Genomic DNA, 15,898 nt, shown 5'->3' on the forward strand with positions numbered 1-15,898 from the left:
CCTATGGCTGTTTCCCAGGTTTATCCCTACCAACACACATGGACAAGCCACACATCCATGGGTACTGGTTCCTCCCTGCAGGCAGCTGGGACTGTGACCCTTGGGATGTGCTGTGGGATGAAGCTCAGGAGAAGACTCTGGGGATCCCCAGAAAGCTGTGTGATATACGCACCTATAAAACTTCCTGCTGAGTCCTCCCGGGCTGCTTTAGGGTGCAAGGTTCTCCCCATCCAGGGCTGCTGGAGTTAGTCACAGTACATCCCACCCCCAGGCCCAACGCTTGAAGGCTGGGCATGGTTTTGCCTGCTCTGAGCAGGCAGTGCTTGCCTGCAGGGGAGCCCCCGCAGCCGGCCCCCAGTGCCCCAGGGCTCCTGGCTGCCACCTGAGGCATGCCCAGGCAGGGAGTGGCAGGACCAGCATCGCCCCCACCCACGTGCAGGGTATTGTGCAACCGGGTGCCTCTGCTGCAGACGGAGCCGGGAGCAGGTGCACTAGTGGAGGGGTGGCTCCTATGGGGTCCCAGAGCCCGTGTCAGGGTTCACTCCCCCCTCCAAGTGGGTACCAGAGCCCCTTAGCTGGGTTTCCTGCCTTCTAGCAGTATCAGGAAGGGATCTTGGGATCAGGTGGAGGAGGATCTTGGTGCCCAAACCCACCAGGTGCATTGACAGTGGTGGTACGTGCTCCCCATGATACTCTGCTCCAGAGCTGGTGACTTCAGAGGAGAGACCCTGCTGTACACGGTGAGGAAGGGCTGCCTTGGCATGACCATGGATCCATCCCTGTGGCAGATGGTACCTGGCCACATCCTGTGCACCCACAGCTCCCTCTGTTCTGGTCCCCAGCCCTCCCTGAGCATGAGGACAGGGAGCTGGTGCTGCTGTGAGCACAGTCACGCATTGCTGCTTGGGACTCTGTGCTTCTGTGTTCCTGTGTGAGGTGCAGCCACTACAGCAGGGCTGTCAGTGAAGCGAGGAAGGCACAACACCATCACTGACTTCCTTCCCTCTCCTTAAGTGATCCTGGAGCTGGGTGAAACCTTGTGAAGAAGCAAACACGTTTGCTGCAGTGGCCTCACTGGATCTGTTCACACAGCAGGGTCCATCCGGCCTCTGTCGCTGCTGGAAGGTGACCTGTGACCCAGGGCAATCCTGGCCCTGCCACCGATGCGGTACAGCCCACCCCCTCCATCTGTGGTTGTGTGGGCGTTTGCCGCGATGTGCAGATAACGCTCGGGACCGGCAGTGCCCCAGGGGGACAGGGCAGGGTCAATACGTGGGACCCCAAGGCACCAGCGGTAGCCTGCTCCTTCCTTCTTCCTCCTTGGTGACAAGCCAACCCCTGCCAGGGGTTATCGGCCATGCAGCCAAGTGTGGAGGGACCTGACAGCAACCAGGAGGGTGGATGGGGGTGCAGAGCCCAGGACTGACCCACACCCAGAGATGTTTGGGACCCCCGTCCCTACCTGCCCTCCCAGTGCCTTTAGGCCAAGTGACTTTAACCCCTCCGGGGTGGCTTCCCAGGGGTTGGGGACCCCAGCCGCGGGCTGTCAACAGTGGGGTCGGCCTGGGAAGGACCTTAAATGGGTGTGGCCCCCGGCATGAGTGTGTCCCCAGAACTGGGACGCTGCCACCTCGGCGCACGCTGCGAGGACGCGGAGACTCAGTGCCCCAGGCAGGGCACGTGGTGTCCCTGTGCCCCCGGCCGGAGGAGCGCTCACCGGCGGAGTCACCCTTGCACGCTCCCTTGAGAGCGAGCGAGAGCTGCAGCCCTGCCGCCTTCCGCCCTGGCACCGAAGCAGCGCTATGGGGTGCCGGGGCCCGTGGCCGCTCTGGAGCTGGGTGCTGTGGGGGCTCTGGGTGCTGCCAGGTAAGTGCCAGGGTCCCTCGCAGCGCTGCCCAGGGGGCTGGTGGCAGGTGGGGGACGGGCTGCAATCAAACCTCGGCGGCTACAACGCTGCAAGGTCGAGCCCGAGCGCCCGGCCGGGGTTTGCCCTCTCTGTCCGCGGGTGCCAAAGCTTTGTCACGGTCCCCAGCTGCAGCAGGGGAAGGTGGCGGGCATTGTGGATCAGATTGAGAGACTCACCCTGGGGGGAGGTACCTGTCCTGTTCTTGGTGTTGGTCCTCCCGCAGAAGGGAGGAGGGCTGGGGGTGATGGCGACTCTGGGCTGTTTTTTTCTTCATCCTGCCCTCACCCGCCTTCTGCACAAGCCGGGGAGATGAAGGGGCAGCCCCTTGTCCCCACGCTGGACTCATCCGAGTCGGGCAGCATCTCCCATGTGGCCGACAGCAGCAGCGCCGAGCTGCCTTCAGCCCCGGCCATGTGCCGGGAGCTCCCCTCGGCCGCCGGCCCGACCACCGCCCCCGCGGGCAGCCCGAGCTCAGGTAAGGCGGGCGGGCAGCTCCTGCCTGCCGGGGCCGGGGGCAGCTCCTGCCTGCCGGGGCCGGGGGGGTTGATCCAGCTGGAGCCGCCTTGTCTCGCTCCACAGGCATCCTGGTGCCACGGGCAACAGAGAGAGTCCCAGCTGGAAGCAGTGGTGAGCAGGAGGGGCCCCCCAGCCCAGCAGCTCTCCCTGGGGGTGCCGCAATGCAAGGCAGCCCCCAGGCAGGGTCCGGGGCTGGGTTCTCCTCTGCAGGTGCTGCCGGCCACCCGACCAGCATCCCTCCAGCTCCCACCACCACTTGGCACACTCAGCCTCTGTCCTTCAAGCCAACGGAGCACACAGTGGGTCTTGCCCTGGGTGCTGTCAGCGTGGAGCAGATGCCAGTGACAGCGTGGAGCACAGAGCCATTGCTCCCCCAGGATGAGCACAGCACAGCGACACCATCCCCCAGCATAAGCAGGAGCTCTGCTGAGCTGCGTAGTACTGCCATGCTCCTGCCCCAGGAGGTCATACTGGGGCTGGATGAGGCCACCTCACCTTTGGCCACAGCTGCCAGCATCTCTCAGGACAGGGCCAGCCCTGTGAAGATGACAGCAGCCTCAGCCAGTCCCCCCAACACGGCCACAGAGGGAGCCTTTTCTTCTACCACCATTGGCACCAGCAAGACTGCAGAGCCAGGGACATGTACCTTACCCAACGCTGGCCACAGTGCCTCACAGGACCCTCCTGGGGCTCCCACTCAGCTGCCTCCAGCTCTTTTGCCCCAGCTTCCTGATGAGGCTGTGCTGGGCACAGAGGAGATGCTTTCCCCCAGCCACAGCGCAGTCCTGGGCAGTGCTGGACATGGGCTACCCACGGACAGCTCCGTCACCCAGCCCCAGGCCACCACACAAGCTGCAGGCACACTGGCTACAGTGATGGATGTCATAGCTGGAGAGCACATCCCACCTCTGGGAAGCACCACTGCGGAGCTGGCGTCCATCAGGAATGAGGCCAGTACCAAAGCCACAGCAGGCACTGCCATCCCAGAGACCAAGGACACACCACGGGGGCTCAGCATGAGTCTGTCCCCCCATGCAGCCCTCAATGACCCTGATGGTCCCTCTCCAAGGCCCTCTCCAAGCTCCATGGGCTCTCTGCTCCCTCAGTCCCTCTCAACAGGCCTTGGGATCACCACAGCAGAGGCAGCTGCCAGCGGTTCTCCTTCAGCCACTCCCAGCATGGCCAGGCCTTTGTCCCTCACGGGCACCAGTGGAGCAAAGCCAGACAGGGCCCCTCAGGCTGTTGGTGCTGCACCACCACCTTCCATCACTGCGTTTGGCATCGGGACCGTGCCAGCTACCCATCCATCCTCCTTTGTTAGCAGCACTCCAATTAGTGAAGTGGGGATGGGATCAGCATCACTGGTCAGTGGCAGTGCCACCACAATGCCAGGGGACACCAAAGCCACCCTGCCTGTGCCTGATGCACAGCCCAGCCACAGCCAGCCAGGTCCCACAGAAGGCTCAACAACCCCAGGAATTGGTGTCACACCCAGATCTGCACTAACCCCAGTGCTCTGGGCTGGACCCCAAATTGTGGAAGCTCCAGGGACAGAGATGCCATCACCCAACACTGCAGCAGGCACTGGCAGAGCTGTATCAGATACCCCTGGGGGACCCAGAGCAGTCACTGTCCCCATGGCATCACAAGCAGACATCCCTCCTCTCCTGGAAGGCAGAGCCAATGCAGGGATATCTCTGGAGGTGTCCCCATCCAGCATCCCCCAAGACATGGCAGCAGTCACGTCCCCACTGTCCCTGGCTGCCCCACTGCAAGCAACGGGGGCTTCAGGTGACCCCCAGCCCAATGGCAGCCCCACAGGGCGAGCAATGGGGATGGGGTTCCTGGAGGTGAGCACGGAGGAGAACCCAGGTGCCAGTGCAGCAGGGTCAGCTCCCAGCCACGCATTTGTCACTGCCAAGCCATCACCAGAGCCACCTGGCACCGAGGACAAGCCCACTGCTGGGATCACCCTGCTGGCTGTTGGCCACACAAATGTGCAGGAGGCTACAGCTGCATCCTGGACAGGTGCCACAGGCACCACTGCCCATGTGGACACCAGCAGCTCTGAGAGCAGCACCAAGGGTGCAGCACCCTCAGCCAGCACCAGCAGCACCCGTGTCCCTGATTCCAACACCAGTGGCACATACCTGGCCACCATGCCGGCCACCACACCATCCACCAGCGCATTCCCCAGCAACACTAACCTGCCAACCACCTCCACAGGCTGGGAGACCTTTGTGACCAGGGTCACCACAGCCATGCCACCTGTCACGGCACGGACCACCAGCACCAGCAGTGCCCCATCCCCTGCTGCAACACACAGCGAGACAAGCAGAGGTGGGCAGCCTGTTCCATCCCCAGCAGCACGTACCCCCTTGGTGGAGACAGCTCCTGGACCCTGGCTCCCTGGTCCCAGCACTGCTGTTGCCGTGTCTGGTTCTCCCCTCCCCAGCCTGCACAGCCCAACAGAGGAGGCCACAACAGCCCCCTTGTCCCTGCTTGGTGTTGGTGCAACTGGGGTGGCAGCAACTGGACAGACTCCCACTGAGTCAGCAGCAGGCACCACTTCTCCTACATCCATTGGCTACCACGACATGGGGCAAGCAGCGAGCACGTCACCTCCTGCCTTCCAGACACCTCCAGGGGCACCTGCCTGGAAGGAGAAAACAGCCATCAGCACAGGCAGCACCACTGCCACCACTGCAGGGAGCACCATGGCCACCACTGCAAGGAGCACCACTGCCACCACTGCAGGGAGCACCATGGCCACCACTGCAGGGAGCACCATGGCCACCACTGCAAGGAGCACCACTGCCACCACTGCAGGGAGCACCATGGCCACCACTGCAGGGAGCACCATGGCCAGCACCACAGGCAGCACCACTGCCACCACTGCAGAGAACACCACTGCCACCACTACCACCAGTGCAGGGAACACCAGCACCACAGGCAGCACCACTGCCACCACTACCACCACTGCAGAGAGCACTAGTGCCACCACTGCAGAGAGCACCACTGCCACCAGTGCAGACAGCACCACTGCCACCACTGCAGGGAACAGCACTACCACCACTGCAGGAAGCACCATGGCTATTGCATCCACAGCCCCAGTGAGCCCAGCCAAGGAGGTGGGAAGTCTCCCAGCACCAGGTACCATGGCACCAGTGACGCCACCAGCCACCACCAGCCCTGCCACCACCCTGTCTCATGGCTTTGGGACACAGAGAGGACCATCCACCAAGCTGATTGCATCTGCCCTCACCACCACTGGGCACAGAACTCCTGCACCTGAGCCCCAGCCCACCCATGATCTTATCAGTAAGTAGATTTTCTTCTTCCCAAAGACAAGAGTAGGAAAGGGGTTTTCAGCCAGTCAAGTATTGTGATGGATGAGGGTACGGCCTGGTCCAGGGTATCTCATCTGCATTGCACATTGGGCTGCCAGATTAATGGGAAAAGGCAAAACAGGACATTTGAGAGCATCCCAAAAGTAGGTTGAAAATTGGGTTACAATCCATCAGAGCACAGGCACAGCATCCTGGCTGCAGGATGGGTAAAGCAGACATTAATGATTTCACACCCTTTTCATTGATCTCCTGTCCATGGCAGAGCCAGCAACTTCACTCTACCCCTTTGGCGTGGAACGAGGGGACCAAGAGTACGTCCAGAGGATGGTGGATTTTAACTCACCCCTGTTCAAGCCAGAAATTGGATTTCCCTTTGGGAAGTCACTGCAAAACGCTCTCTATGTAAGTGCCCTCTTTGGTGAGCACATAATGGATGTGCTGTCTTTTTGGTAAAAAAACCCAAACATTGAAATGGAGCAGAAACAAAACTTCAGCTGAATATCTCTTTTTTTTACATTTAAAATGGTTGGTTTCTGCACACCCATGGAGGCTAAAAGCTTTCCCAGTCAGCAAATAACAAGTTCTTTTGCTTAGTTTACAGATAACGGACAGATCATTTTTCCACCCACGGACAACCATGTCCCGTCCAACCCCAACCCTCCTCCCAAGGGCTTCACTGGCCAGGAGAGCTTGCCAATGGTGGCTGCCTTTTGGGATGATGCAGACTTTTCCAAGGGTGTTGGCACCACCTGGTACCAGGTGAGGGCCACCAGAGGTGTTCTCCTGGGAGAATCCAGTTCCCAGTCCACTCATTTAATTCTCTCTCTTGCCATCTGGTAGGAGTACTCTACACTCAGCTCTACCCAAGACTCTGTTGTCCAAGATGTGGAAGCAAAGATTGAGAAATACCTAAAAATCCCCTATGTAGCAAAATGGACCTTGAAGGTGACATGGGAGAAAGCTCCAGCATACCCATCCCAGAGGGATGACACTCAGGTGAGCAGTGTGGGACCCAGGTGACAGGAAGCACTGTTGATGGCTGTTTAAGGACTCACTGCCTCAGTCTGCTCTGCAGGGAGAGCAGGGGAGGCTTTGGGAGCACTGAGGGGATGCTTTGGGTTTCTCCAGACGAGCACCTACCAGGCCGTGCTCACCACTGATGGGAACTGCTCCTTTGCCCTGCTGCTCTACCAGGACGGTGGGATGCGCTGGGACTACACCAGGCTGGCTGCAGCCAACGTGCTGATCGGCTTCTCCAGGTGCTGCACGTGTGTCACTGGGCTTTGGGACAGCAGAAATTTGTTCCAGCACTGCGTTGAGACTGTTGGAGGCATTACCCCCAGGAGAGCCCAGCTCCCACTCCTGGAGCAATCCTGCCCTATTTAAACCCTTTCTCTTGCAAACAGCAGCAGTTCCCACCCCAGCTGCTCTATGGGGGGAGGAGGAGGGTTGTGTTGGAAGGATGACCTCAAACCTCCTCTCTCCACGCAGTGGCAGTGGCTATGCCCAAAACAACGAGCTGACTCAGAAGCCACCAGCTGTCAAGTACCGACCAGACCAGCACAGCAGCACCGGCTCCGGTATGGCACCGGGGGGTCCCTGGGGCGGGTGGGGATGGAAGGAGCTGTGTGCTCTGTGCCAGGAGCGTGTCACCAGCACCCATCCCTGGGAGGTGATGGGCTAGTGAAGCCACTGGGCATGAGCTGGCCAGCAAGAGCAGACTGTGGGTGTCCCATATCCTCTTGTGGCTTGCCACAGCCCCGCTGGCTCTAGAGGGAGCCTGGAGACCTCGTGTGAGGTCAGTGGCCAGGGACAGCTGTCCCACGGCATCCTTCAGCACAAGGCGAGATCCTGGCTGAGCAGTGCTGTTCTCTGGCTGCTCCCCCAGATGTGCGTGGGCTGTGGATTTACAGGCTGGACAGTCGCTCCCGGGTGAATTACAGGCTGCAGTGCCTGGCGTGGCTGGACACAGAGCCAGCACCAGCCACCTGGAACAGCCAGCTGCCACCATGCCCCTGCTCCCGGCCCCAGGCAGAGCTGGATCCCCGCTACCACTGGAGCAGAGGTGCCAAGGACAGCCCCCCAGACCAGCTGCAGGGAGAGGGGATGGTCCCCTCCTGCTCTGAGGGTGGCCATGATCCCCCCACTATTTCAGGCCCAGCAGACACCTCCGTGAGGATGCTGCGCAGCGCGTCCCCCAGCCCAGCTGGAGCTGGGGTACGATGCCTGTACCAAGGTGGGAGCTTGCTCGAAGGCTGGCAGGAGAGAACATGGAGCCTCCCCTTCCACACTGCCACTGGTAAGTGGGAACTGGCATTGCCTCACCCTGCAATCAATACCCCAAGCATCGAGCACAGGCAGAGCAAGGGCCCTGACACGCCCCATCACGTTCCTCCACAGACAGGGAGCTGGAAGCGTTCGACTGGTGCTGCCGGCGTGTGGGGAAGCCCCTGTTCTGTGCCAAGTTTGCTGAGAAGAGACCAAGGGTTGGCTGTGAAGGATATGTGCCACCCACCCCCGGTGAGTCCCCAGGCTCAGCCTCTGCTGTGCCAGGCCACTGAGCTGGGCATGGACTCGGTGCTTTAGCCACACTTTGCAATATGCCACTGGGGACTGCTGAGCCACCACTGAGCAGCTCTGGGGCTGCTCTTCTCCCTGAAATGACACCAGCATTTGCTCTTCTTCTTTTGCCCTAAACATCTCCATCTCCTTTGGACCCCAGCTGGTGCCTTCGGTGACCCTCACCTCACCACCCTGGATGGACTCACCTACACCTTCAATGGGCTCGGGGACTTTGTCCTGCTGCAGGCCAGTGATGCCCAGACCAGCTTCATTTTGCACGGGCGCACAGCACAGACTGGCATGGCCCAGGCCACCAACTTTGTGGCCTTTGCTGCCCAATACATCTCCAACACCACCACAACAGTGAGTAGGAGTGCCCTGTGTATGAGTTTGAGCCTCTAATGGGAAGACCTCTCTGGCAAGTTGGGCATCACCTCTGCATCACCTACAAGTGGGTGGGACCCAAGAGGCATCCCCTGTCCTTTTTCTGCCACCTCCCACCACTCCAACAAAGTACTCTTAGTGGGGAAATGGACTAATATTCACCAGGCATAGGTCTAATGCCTCCTGCAAACAGGCCAGCAAGGGCTGGAGACTCTGGAGGAACATGCTTTTTTCATTGCACCTTCTTTGTCCTGACACTTTAGCACAAGTGACTGCTCTTCCTGACTTTGCAGAATTGCTTCCCACACCCATTTAGCTTCATTAAGCAGAATGTCCTGGTGTCACCAGGAGCAGGCATTGAATAGCATGAGGAGGGGGCTCAGAGCTGGGAGCCCCCCAGCACAGCTCTCCATCCTGTCAAGGTCAGCTGAGCAGTGGTGGTGGCCTTGTCCCTTGCCAGCAGTGACAGGCAGCTCTCTGTCCTCTTCTGTGCAAACATCAAAGCTGCTGTCTTGTGTGTCTGCTGGGGTGAAGCACACACCAACACAGGCCCCAGGGCTGAGCTCTCTTCCTGGGCTGGAGGAGGACACAGTTAATAATTGTTCCCAGCATGGAGGGACAGCAGGAATGGACAAGCAGAGGGGCTGATGGGGACATCCACCACCATTTTCAGGTTGAGTGGACCTTGGGGAGCCAGGATGACATCCAAGTGCTCCTGAACAACAAAACCATCCAGTTTTCCTATTCCCAAGGTGAGCAGGATCTGCTGTTAAATGCTAAATGTATGTGGGTGGGACCAGACATATTCCAATCCCTTGGGACCAGCCCTGCCCAGTGCGAGGGCAGCCATCCTGAGATCCATTAAATGTCTCTCACCTGCACCTGTCTCTGATCTGTGTGGGGTGGATGGGGAGCACTCCCCTCCAGGAATCCCTGGTTGCCTTTTCAGGTCCCAGCCTTGCATGGACTCTCCCTCTGTGCTTTCCTTCTCTTGCAGACCTGGATGATGGCATCTACTACAGCCCTGGTGTCCTGCTAGTCAATACCTCCTCTGTCACGGCTGTCTTCGATGGGACCATCGCTGTCTCTGTCTCGGCCACCTCTGGGATCCTCAGCGTGGTCTGCAGCCTGCCCAACTGGTACTGCACCAGCACCAGGGGCCTCCTGGGTGAGGGCTTCTGGCACCGCCGCAGAGCCGGGGTGCAAATTCCCTTCCCACTCTAAATTAAAATGGAAAACTGGGGAATTGTGCTTGTGAGGGCAGGGTATAAACTAAACACCGGCCAGCACCAGACAGGAGGTCAACCCTGGCATGGGGGATTCCAGCACTCTGGTGATGCTCCACCAGGTGTGTGGGATCATGACCCCGCAGATGACTTCCAGATGCCAAATGGTACCAGCATCCCTGTCAACAGCAGTGAGGAGGAGATCTACAGCTATGGGATGACCTGTAAGTCCAGGCTTAGGATCCCTCTTGATGATCCTCTCCTTCCTGCACCTTCTGGCCATGCTTTGGCTTGAGATATTTAAACATTTGCTTGAGCAAAAGCAATGCCAAGGGAAGGTGTTTGGTGTCTTCATTGCTCCATGAAAAGGAGCCCTAAAATACAACAAACCTTAAAATGGCCTGTACCCATGGTGTGCTCTCTTGCAGGGGCTGTCGGGGAGCACAGCCTGTTCGCTCAGCCTCTGGGCTCACCAGCACTGAACTTCACACCCTTCTTCTTGTCTCGGCTGCGGCAGGAGAATGAAGGCCAGTACGAGCTGGCAGCCTTGCAGTGTCACGGCAGCAAGGAGTGCATCTATGATTCACTGAGCACAGGGAACTTGGCCCTGGGCCTGGCCACCCAGAGCCTTGCAGCAGACTTCCAGCAGAGGAAGACAGCACTCAGTAAGTGGAGCACATCCCCACCTCTGAGAGGGCATGGCTTGGATGTAACTGGGCAGTGCCCTGCTCCTTCCCTGGGCTCTCTTGCTTCATATGAGACAGAAGAGAAGTCACAAAGGTCTTGGATTTGCACTGCTCAGCTGGCTTGTCTCCAGTCCTGGGAGATGCCACCAGTAGGACAGTTGCCATCAAGGTTTTGGAATTGCATTTCCTGGAACTGCATTTCTGGCTTCTCTCCAAACCTGGGAGATGCCACCATGCTGTGCAACATAAGGGCTTTGTTGGTGGGCAGCTGTAACAGCATCTGCCAGGGTCCCATCCTCACCAGGAGGGAGTCGGAGCCAAGGGGTGACAAGGCCACATTTGTGCTGGGCTGCTCTTTCCTCAGATGCCTTCCCTCCTGTCATCACTGGTGACGCATCAATCACAGCCTTCAGGACAGAGAAGGTCAGAAGGCAGTACCATGCCTTGGGGGCGGGTGCACGCTTCATTCCCCATCTCTCACCAGAGCTCAACATATCTGGTAAGGAAGGAGAGATGGAGCAGCTGGGATGGGAAGGAATGGGATGGAATTCCTCTGCCACCTCTTAACTCCTACCTCTCCTCCCGGCAGAGAACGGCACCCTCACATGGGAGCCCCGTGGGACAGCCCCATTCACCATCAGCCTGGAGGCTGTTGGCTCCAACAACATCTCTGCGCTCCTCCAGCTCCGCTTCACCCTCTGCAGGTGCAGCAGGAGCCAGGACTGTGACTACAGCAACACTGTCATTCTCAGGGAATCTTCCCTGCAGGTAGTGCACCAGAAAGCTCCTCTGGTGACACACTGTGCCTGTCCCCATGCCACCTGTGCTCTGTGCACCCATTCTCCTCACGTTCCCTAAGCCGGTGTCACTATCCCCTTCCCAGCTGGCAGCCTGCAGATGCGAGAGTGGCTACTCAGGTGCCTTCTGCCAGGACCCCCCGGACCCCTGCTCCCAGGGATGCTTCCCTGGGGTGGGATGTGACCATTTCAGTGGCTGTGGCCCCTGCCCAGCTGGCCTGACAGGGGATGGAGAGCACTGCTCAGGTGACAAGGGCTCACACCATGGCCACGGGGACCCCAGCCGAGGTGTTTGTCCCGGTGCCATGGTGCATTGCCTCAGCAGATATCGATGAGTGCACGCAGGGGATGGAGTGCCCGGGGAACAGCACCTGCACCAACACCGTGGGCAGCTACATCTGCTCCTGCCTGGCCAGTGAGCAGGGTGAGTTTGGGGTCCCTGGCAGGCATGCTCCTTGTCCTCATCACCCCCAGGCTCTGTGGAAAAGAATTTCTGAGGGTCCCAGGCTGGCTGGAGAGAAGGGGTAGCTGCTTGAGCTCTGTGCCCAAGCTCTTGCTGTTATTAGCAGAAGGGACCAGAGTCCAGCCACCACTCGTTTTCCCAGGCTGTCGATCTCACTAATCCACTGGGAAGAGAAATTTTTCCCATGCAATTTTTCTCCTTGAGAAAAAAATTCTCATCCCAGCAAAGTTCAAATGCACATGCGAAAGTTGGGGGCTAAATCAAGCCCTGTTTTCAGATTGCTTTGGTGGGGTTGAGTTGATGGCTTTTGCTCTTGTTGTAATGCTGGGATTTAAGAAGGGCAAATGGCTCCAGCTGGAAGGAGGGGGAGTGGGGCTTTTCCTTGAATTTATACTAAAATTCCTAACACATAAAAGAAAAACACAAAACTTGGAAGAAAGGTCTTATGGAGCAGCTGAGGATGGTTCAGAGACTGGGGTTCTGCTCTGCAGCCAGGTTCACGTCTCGACCACACTCACCATCCCACAGGTGAGAGTCCAGGCTGTGGCTCAGCCTGTGGCTACCACTCCTGCCCTGAGGGCTACTGCAGCAACGGGGGACACTGCCACCTTCACCCCATCACTTGTGCCCCCACCTGCACCTGCCCCCCGGCTTTCACCGACCAGCACTGCCTGGTGGCAGGGGGGGATTTTCAGCCACTGCCCAGCTCAGGTGGGTACCTGTGCCCAGCTTGGGGTGAAACCCAACCCCACTCACCCTGGTCCTGGGATGCCAGAGACACCACTGTGACTTTCCCCCAGCAGGTCTCCCTCGGAGAAGCATCCAGATGAGAATCAAGACACTGCAAAACACCACTGCTGAGGAAGTCAACAGCACCGTATGTCACTGGAGAGGGTGGGCTCAGAGCAGGGGACACACTGGCATACTGGGCAGCATGGTAGCTGGGGGTGGGCATGCCTCTGTATGCCCTCCCATGGGATCTCTGGGGCTCCAGCAGATCCACAAGAGGGAGGAAGCACCAATTCCATGATGCTGGCCACAACCATGGCTCTGTGCCAAATCCCCAGCAAATGAGCCAAAAGCCAGAGCAACCCTTGGGACTTGGCCTCAATGCCTGCATCACTCTTCAACCTTTCCCCACGCTGGTGTCATTCTGCCTTCCCCTAATGCCTTCACTCTCCCCCCACAGGTCTCGGCCATCCTGGACTCCCTGGAGGTAAAAGCTTTCCAGAGCAACACCAACATCACCCAGATGTGAGTCAGATGTGAAGCAGCCTGTGACCACTCCAAGGATCAGATGGGGCAGGGCTGAGCATGGGGCCTTTGCTGCACAAAGGGCATTTTCCCCCAGCCCAATTTTCCAGCCCTGATGCTGGTAGCCCTTGGAGACACAAGCCTGCTGACACCTTCCACCCCTGCCTCACCCCTTCCTTACCATCACCCAAATGGGAATACTGAGGCACGGTGGGGCTCAGTCACCCTGAGAGGCAGCAGCAGCTCCACCAGCAGCCCCCTCTCTTTTCCCTGCAGGACAGACAGTGATGGCTTCACCTTCGTGGTGGTTTCTGAGTTTGCCTATGACAGCCGTGGGAGCATCATCCACTTCCTGAATGAGGAGCTGCCCGCAGCCATCACCGGCGCCTTCAACGCGCGGGCGGCGGGCACGGGGCTGCGCTTCCAGCGCCTGCACCGGGACAACATCACTGACCTGGTGAAGCGTGAGTTGCTCCTGGCACTGAGCTGGGGAGTGTGGGATGAGTACCCCCCTGTCCCCATTGTCCCCATGACCCTGCGTGCCCCAGGGGTTGGTTCGCACCCATGGGGGAGGCGGGTGGGCAGCCTCCCAACCCCAGGCATAGATCCAGCTTGGGGAGGCCTGGGGAAGCATCAAGGGGTGCTGCTGCAAGGCCGAATCCATGTGCTTTCCCTTCCCAGTGACAGTGGATGAGCTGAGGGACTATTTCCCCTGCACTCTGTATGGCTACAAAGGCTACCGGCTCCACTACGTGGGGATCATCGGCTTCGTCTGCATCTCCCCCTGCAAGATGGGCTACTGCCAGCACGGTGGCCAATGCCAGCACCTGCCCCAGGGGCCCACGTGCAGGTAACAGCAGCCCTGGGGTGGACAAGGCCACCCTGCACAGCTGCTTCTCCCACAGCATCACAACTCCTCCCTCCCCATCCACAGCTGCCTGCCCTTCTCCATCTACTCTCCAGCTGGCCTCCAGTGTCAGTGGCTGGCCATCAGCCTGGCTGCCTTCCTCGGCATCCTGCTGGGAGCCCTGGCTCTGCTCTGCCTCCTGTTTGCCATGGCCTGCCTGGCCCTGCACCTCTGCCGCCAGCACCGCCGCCAGCACCAGGGGTGAGCCGTGGGCTGGTCCTGCACAGGGGTGGGTGCTGGGCATGTGGCAGGCCGGGTGTCGGGGAGAAAACTGATCAAAAATCCACATTTGAAAGATCCACCACTAGTAGAACTCATCTGGTTTGGGCAGGGGGACCCTGGCCTGGGAGAAGGGTTGGGTGACCTTTTAATATCTTCCAGCCCCTTTTCTAGGTATCTGTTGCTCAGGGGTACAATAGCATCAGTGGGTTGAATGTTAGCTCTCCTTTTTCCCCCATGTTAGGGAGTGTTTACATTTCTTCCTCATCCCACCCAGTACTTGGTTACAGATGGGCTTTCTATTTAATTTTAATTTGCATACCACCCGGATAATTTCCACTTCAATTCACATGGGCCTGCAAAGAGCTGGCCTGGAGCAAGGAAAAGTGGTTTAAGAATTGGACCTTGCTCTTCTGCAGAGCAGGGAGTTAACAGAACAAAGGTAAAGTGCAAGGCTGGGGTGGAAGAACCAGCATCTCCTTCCCTCCATCCCCTGCCCTTGGTCCTGCAGTGGCATCCACACTCAGGGGACCTCCCAGGCCCCTGGCTCTGATCTGAGCTGCGTCCTGCCCCTGCTCCCAGCTCCCTGCCAGCCCTGAAGCCAGGGATCTCTGGGAAGTTCCTCTGTTCATTTGCATTTGTGGCAAGGCAAGAAATTGTGTGTGCACAGCTGGGGCTTTTCCTCCTCTCACAGCCCCATCTCACCCCTACAGTCAGTCCCTGCTCCCCTTTTCCATCTGACCCAGACACCAGCATCAGGCAGGGGTTCTCCCAGCCTCTGCTGACATGTGCTCCCTATTCTGTTCCCCCCTCTCAGGGCCAAGGAGACCTTGTGGAGGACACGACCCTTCTCCTGTGAGTAGAAGCCTGTAAAACTCCCCCAACTAAGGTCTGCTTCACCCCAGTCCTCAAGCTCTGCTCATCTTCCCTGCTCCAGCTTTAACAATGGCAGGAGAGCAAGCAGATCCCACCGTCTCCCACTCCCTGGAAAGGCATTGGAAACTGCAGCTCCAGGCCATTGACCCGTCAGCCCAGGTCTGTCCTAGGTTACTGTTTCCATGGGTGTTGGGGTGGGGAACTTTGGGCTGGGTCTGAATCCTGGCCCTGTGCCTCAAAGGAGCTCAGGAGCTGTGCTTCATCCAGAAGCATCACTGGTGCTTTGGCTGGCACTGGGATCCTCACCACTGTCACCAGAGCCAATACCACACTGACAGCATGGCCTGCTCCTCCTTTACAGATAAGAATCCAGAGACCCCATGTTATGCCACCAAGCCAGTCCCCCCAGCAGCCCTAACCTGCCACCAGTCCTTTTCTGGCACCTCCAGGCTCACAGAGGAGCCAGACACTGCTGCCTGCTCCACTGCTCGCTCTCGAGGTCTCCAGCAGCAGCAACACATGGACGCAGGGGACAGGCAGCTGCCTTCTGGGTTCTGGGAGGATTCTGGAGGAGGTGGTTCTTTGAATGTGTGTTTATGTTGGGTGACCAAAGCAGGAGGATTTCACCTTCCCCTGAGGACCTGCAGAGACACCTGGGATCATCCTGGAATGTGTCTGCACCAGGGGTACGTGCTAGTGCAATATAATCAGACCCTGCAGATCCCCGGAGAGCAGTGTCAGGTGGGGCAATG

At 58.7% G+C, this 15,898-nt stretch overlaps 1 protein-coding gene across 1 annotated transcript; it reads left to right on the forward strand.

Annotated features, from left to right (window-relative positions):
• The first annotated feature begins 125 nt into the window (after positions 1–125).
• MUC4 (mucin 4, cell surface associated) lies at positions 126–15,646 on the forward strand. Its single transcript, XM_085587887.1, has 26 exons — positions 126–5,743; positions 6,035–6,174; positions 6,367–6,531; positions 6,613–6,768; positions 6,901–7,031; positions 7,264–7,352; positions 7,661–8,071; positions 8,173–8,292; positions 8,495–8,697; positions 9,392–9,470; positions 9,716–9,886; positions 10,067–10,168; positions 10,373–10,609; positions 10,995–11,129; positions 11,220–11,398; positions 11,514–11,673; positions 11,753–11,851; positions 12,419–12,601; positions 12,694–12,767; positions 13,080–13,144; positions 13,421–13,608; positions 13,826–13,994; positions 14,079–14,252; positions 15,088–15,125; positions 15,208–15,305; positions 15,508–15,646. Exons 1-26 carry the CDS (start codon positions 2,584–2,586, stop codon positions 15,562–15,564), a joined length of 6,783 nt encoding a protein of 2,260 aa, XP_085444013.1. The 5' UTR covers positions 126–2,583; the 3' UTR covers positions 15,565–15,646.
• Positions 15,647–15,898: the final 252 nt, after the last annotated feature.

The sequence above is a fragment of the Lonchura striata genome, chromosome 9 (assembly GCF_050655825.1).
Source record: "Lonchura striata isolate lonStrDom1 chromosome 9, ASM5065582v1, whole genome shotgun sequence".
Lineage (NCBI taxonomy): Eukaryota > Metazoa > Chordata > Aves > Passeriformes > Estrildidae > Lonchura > Lonchura striata.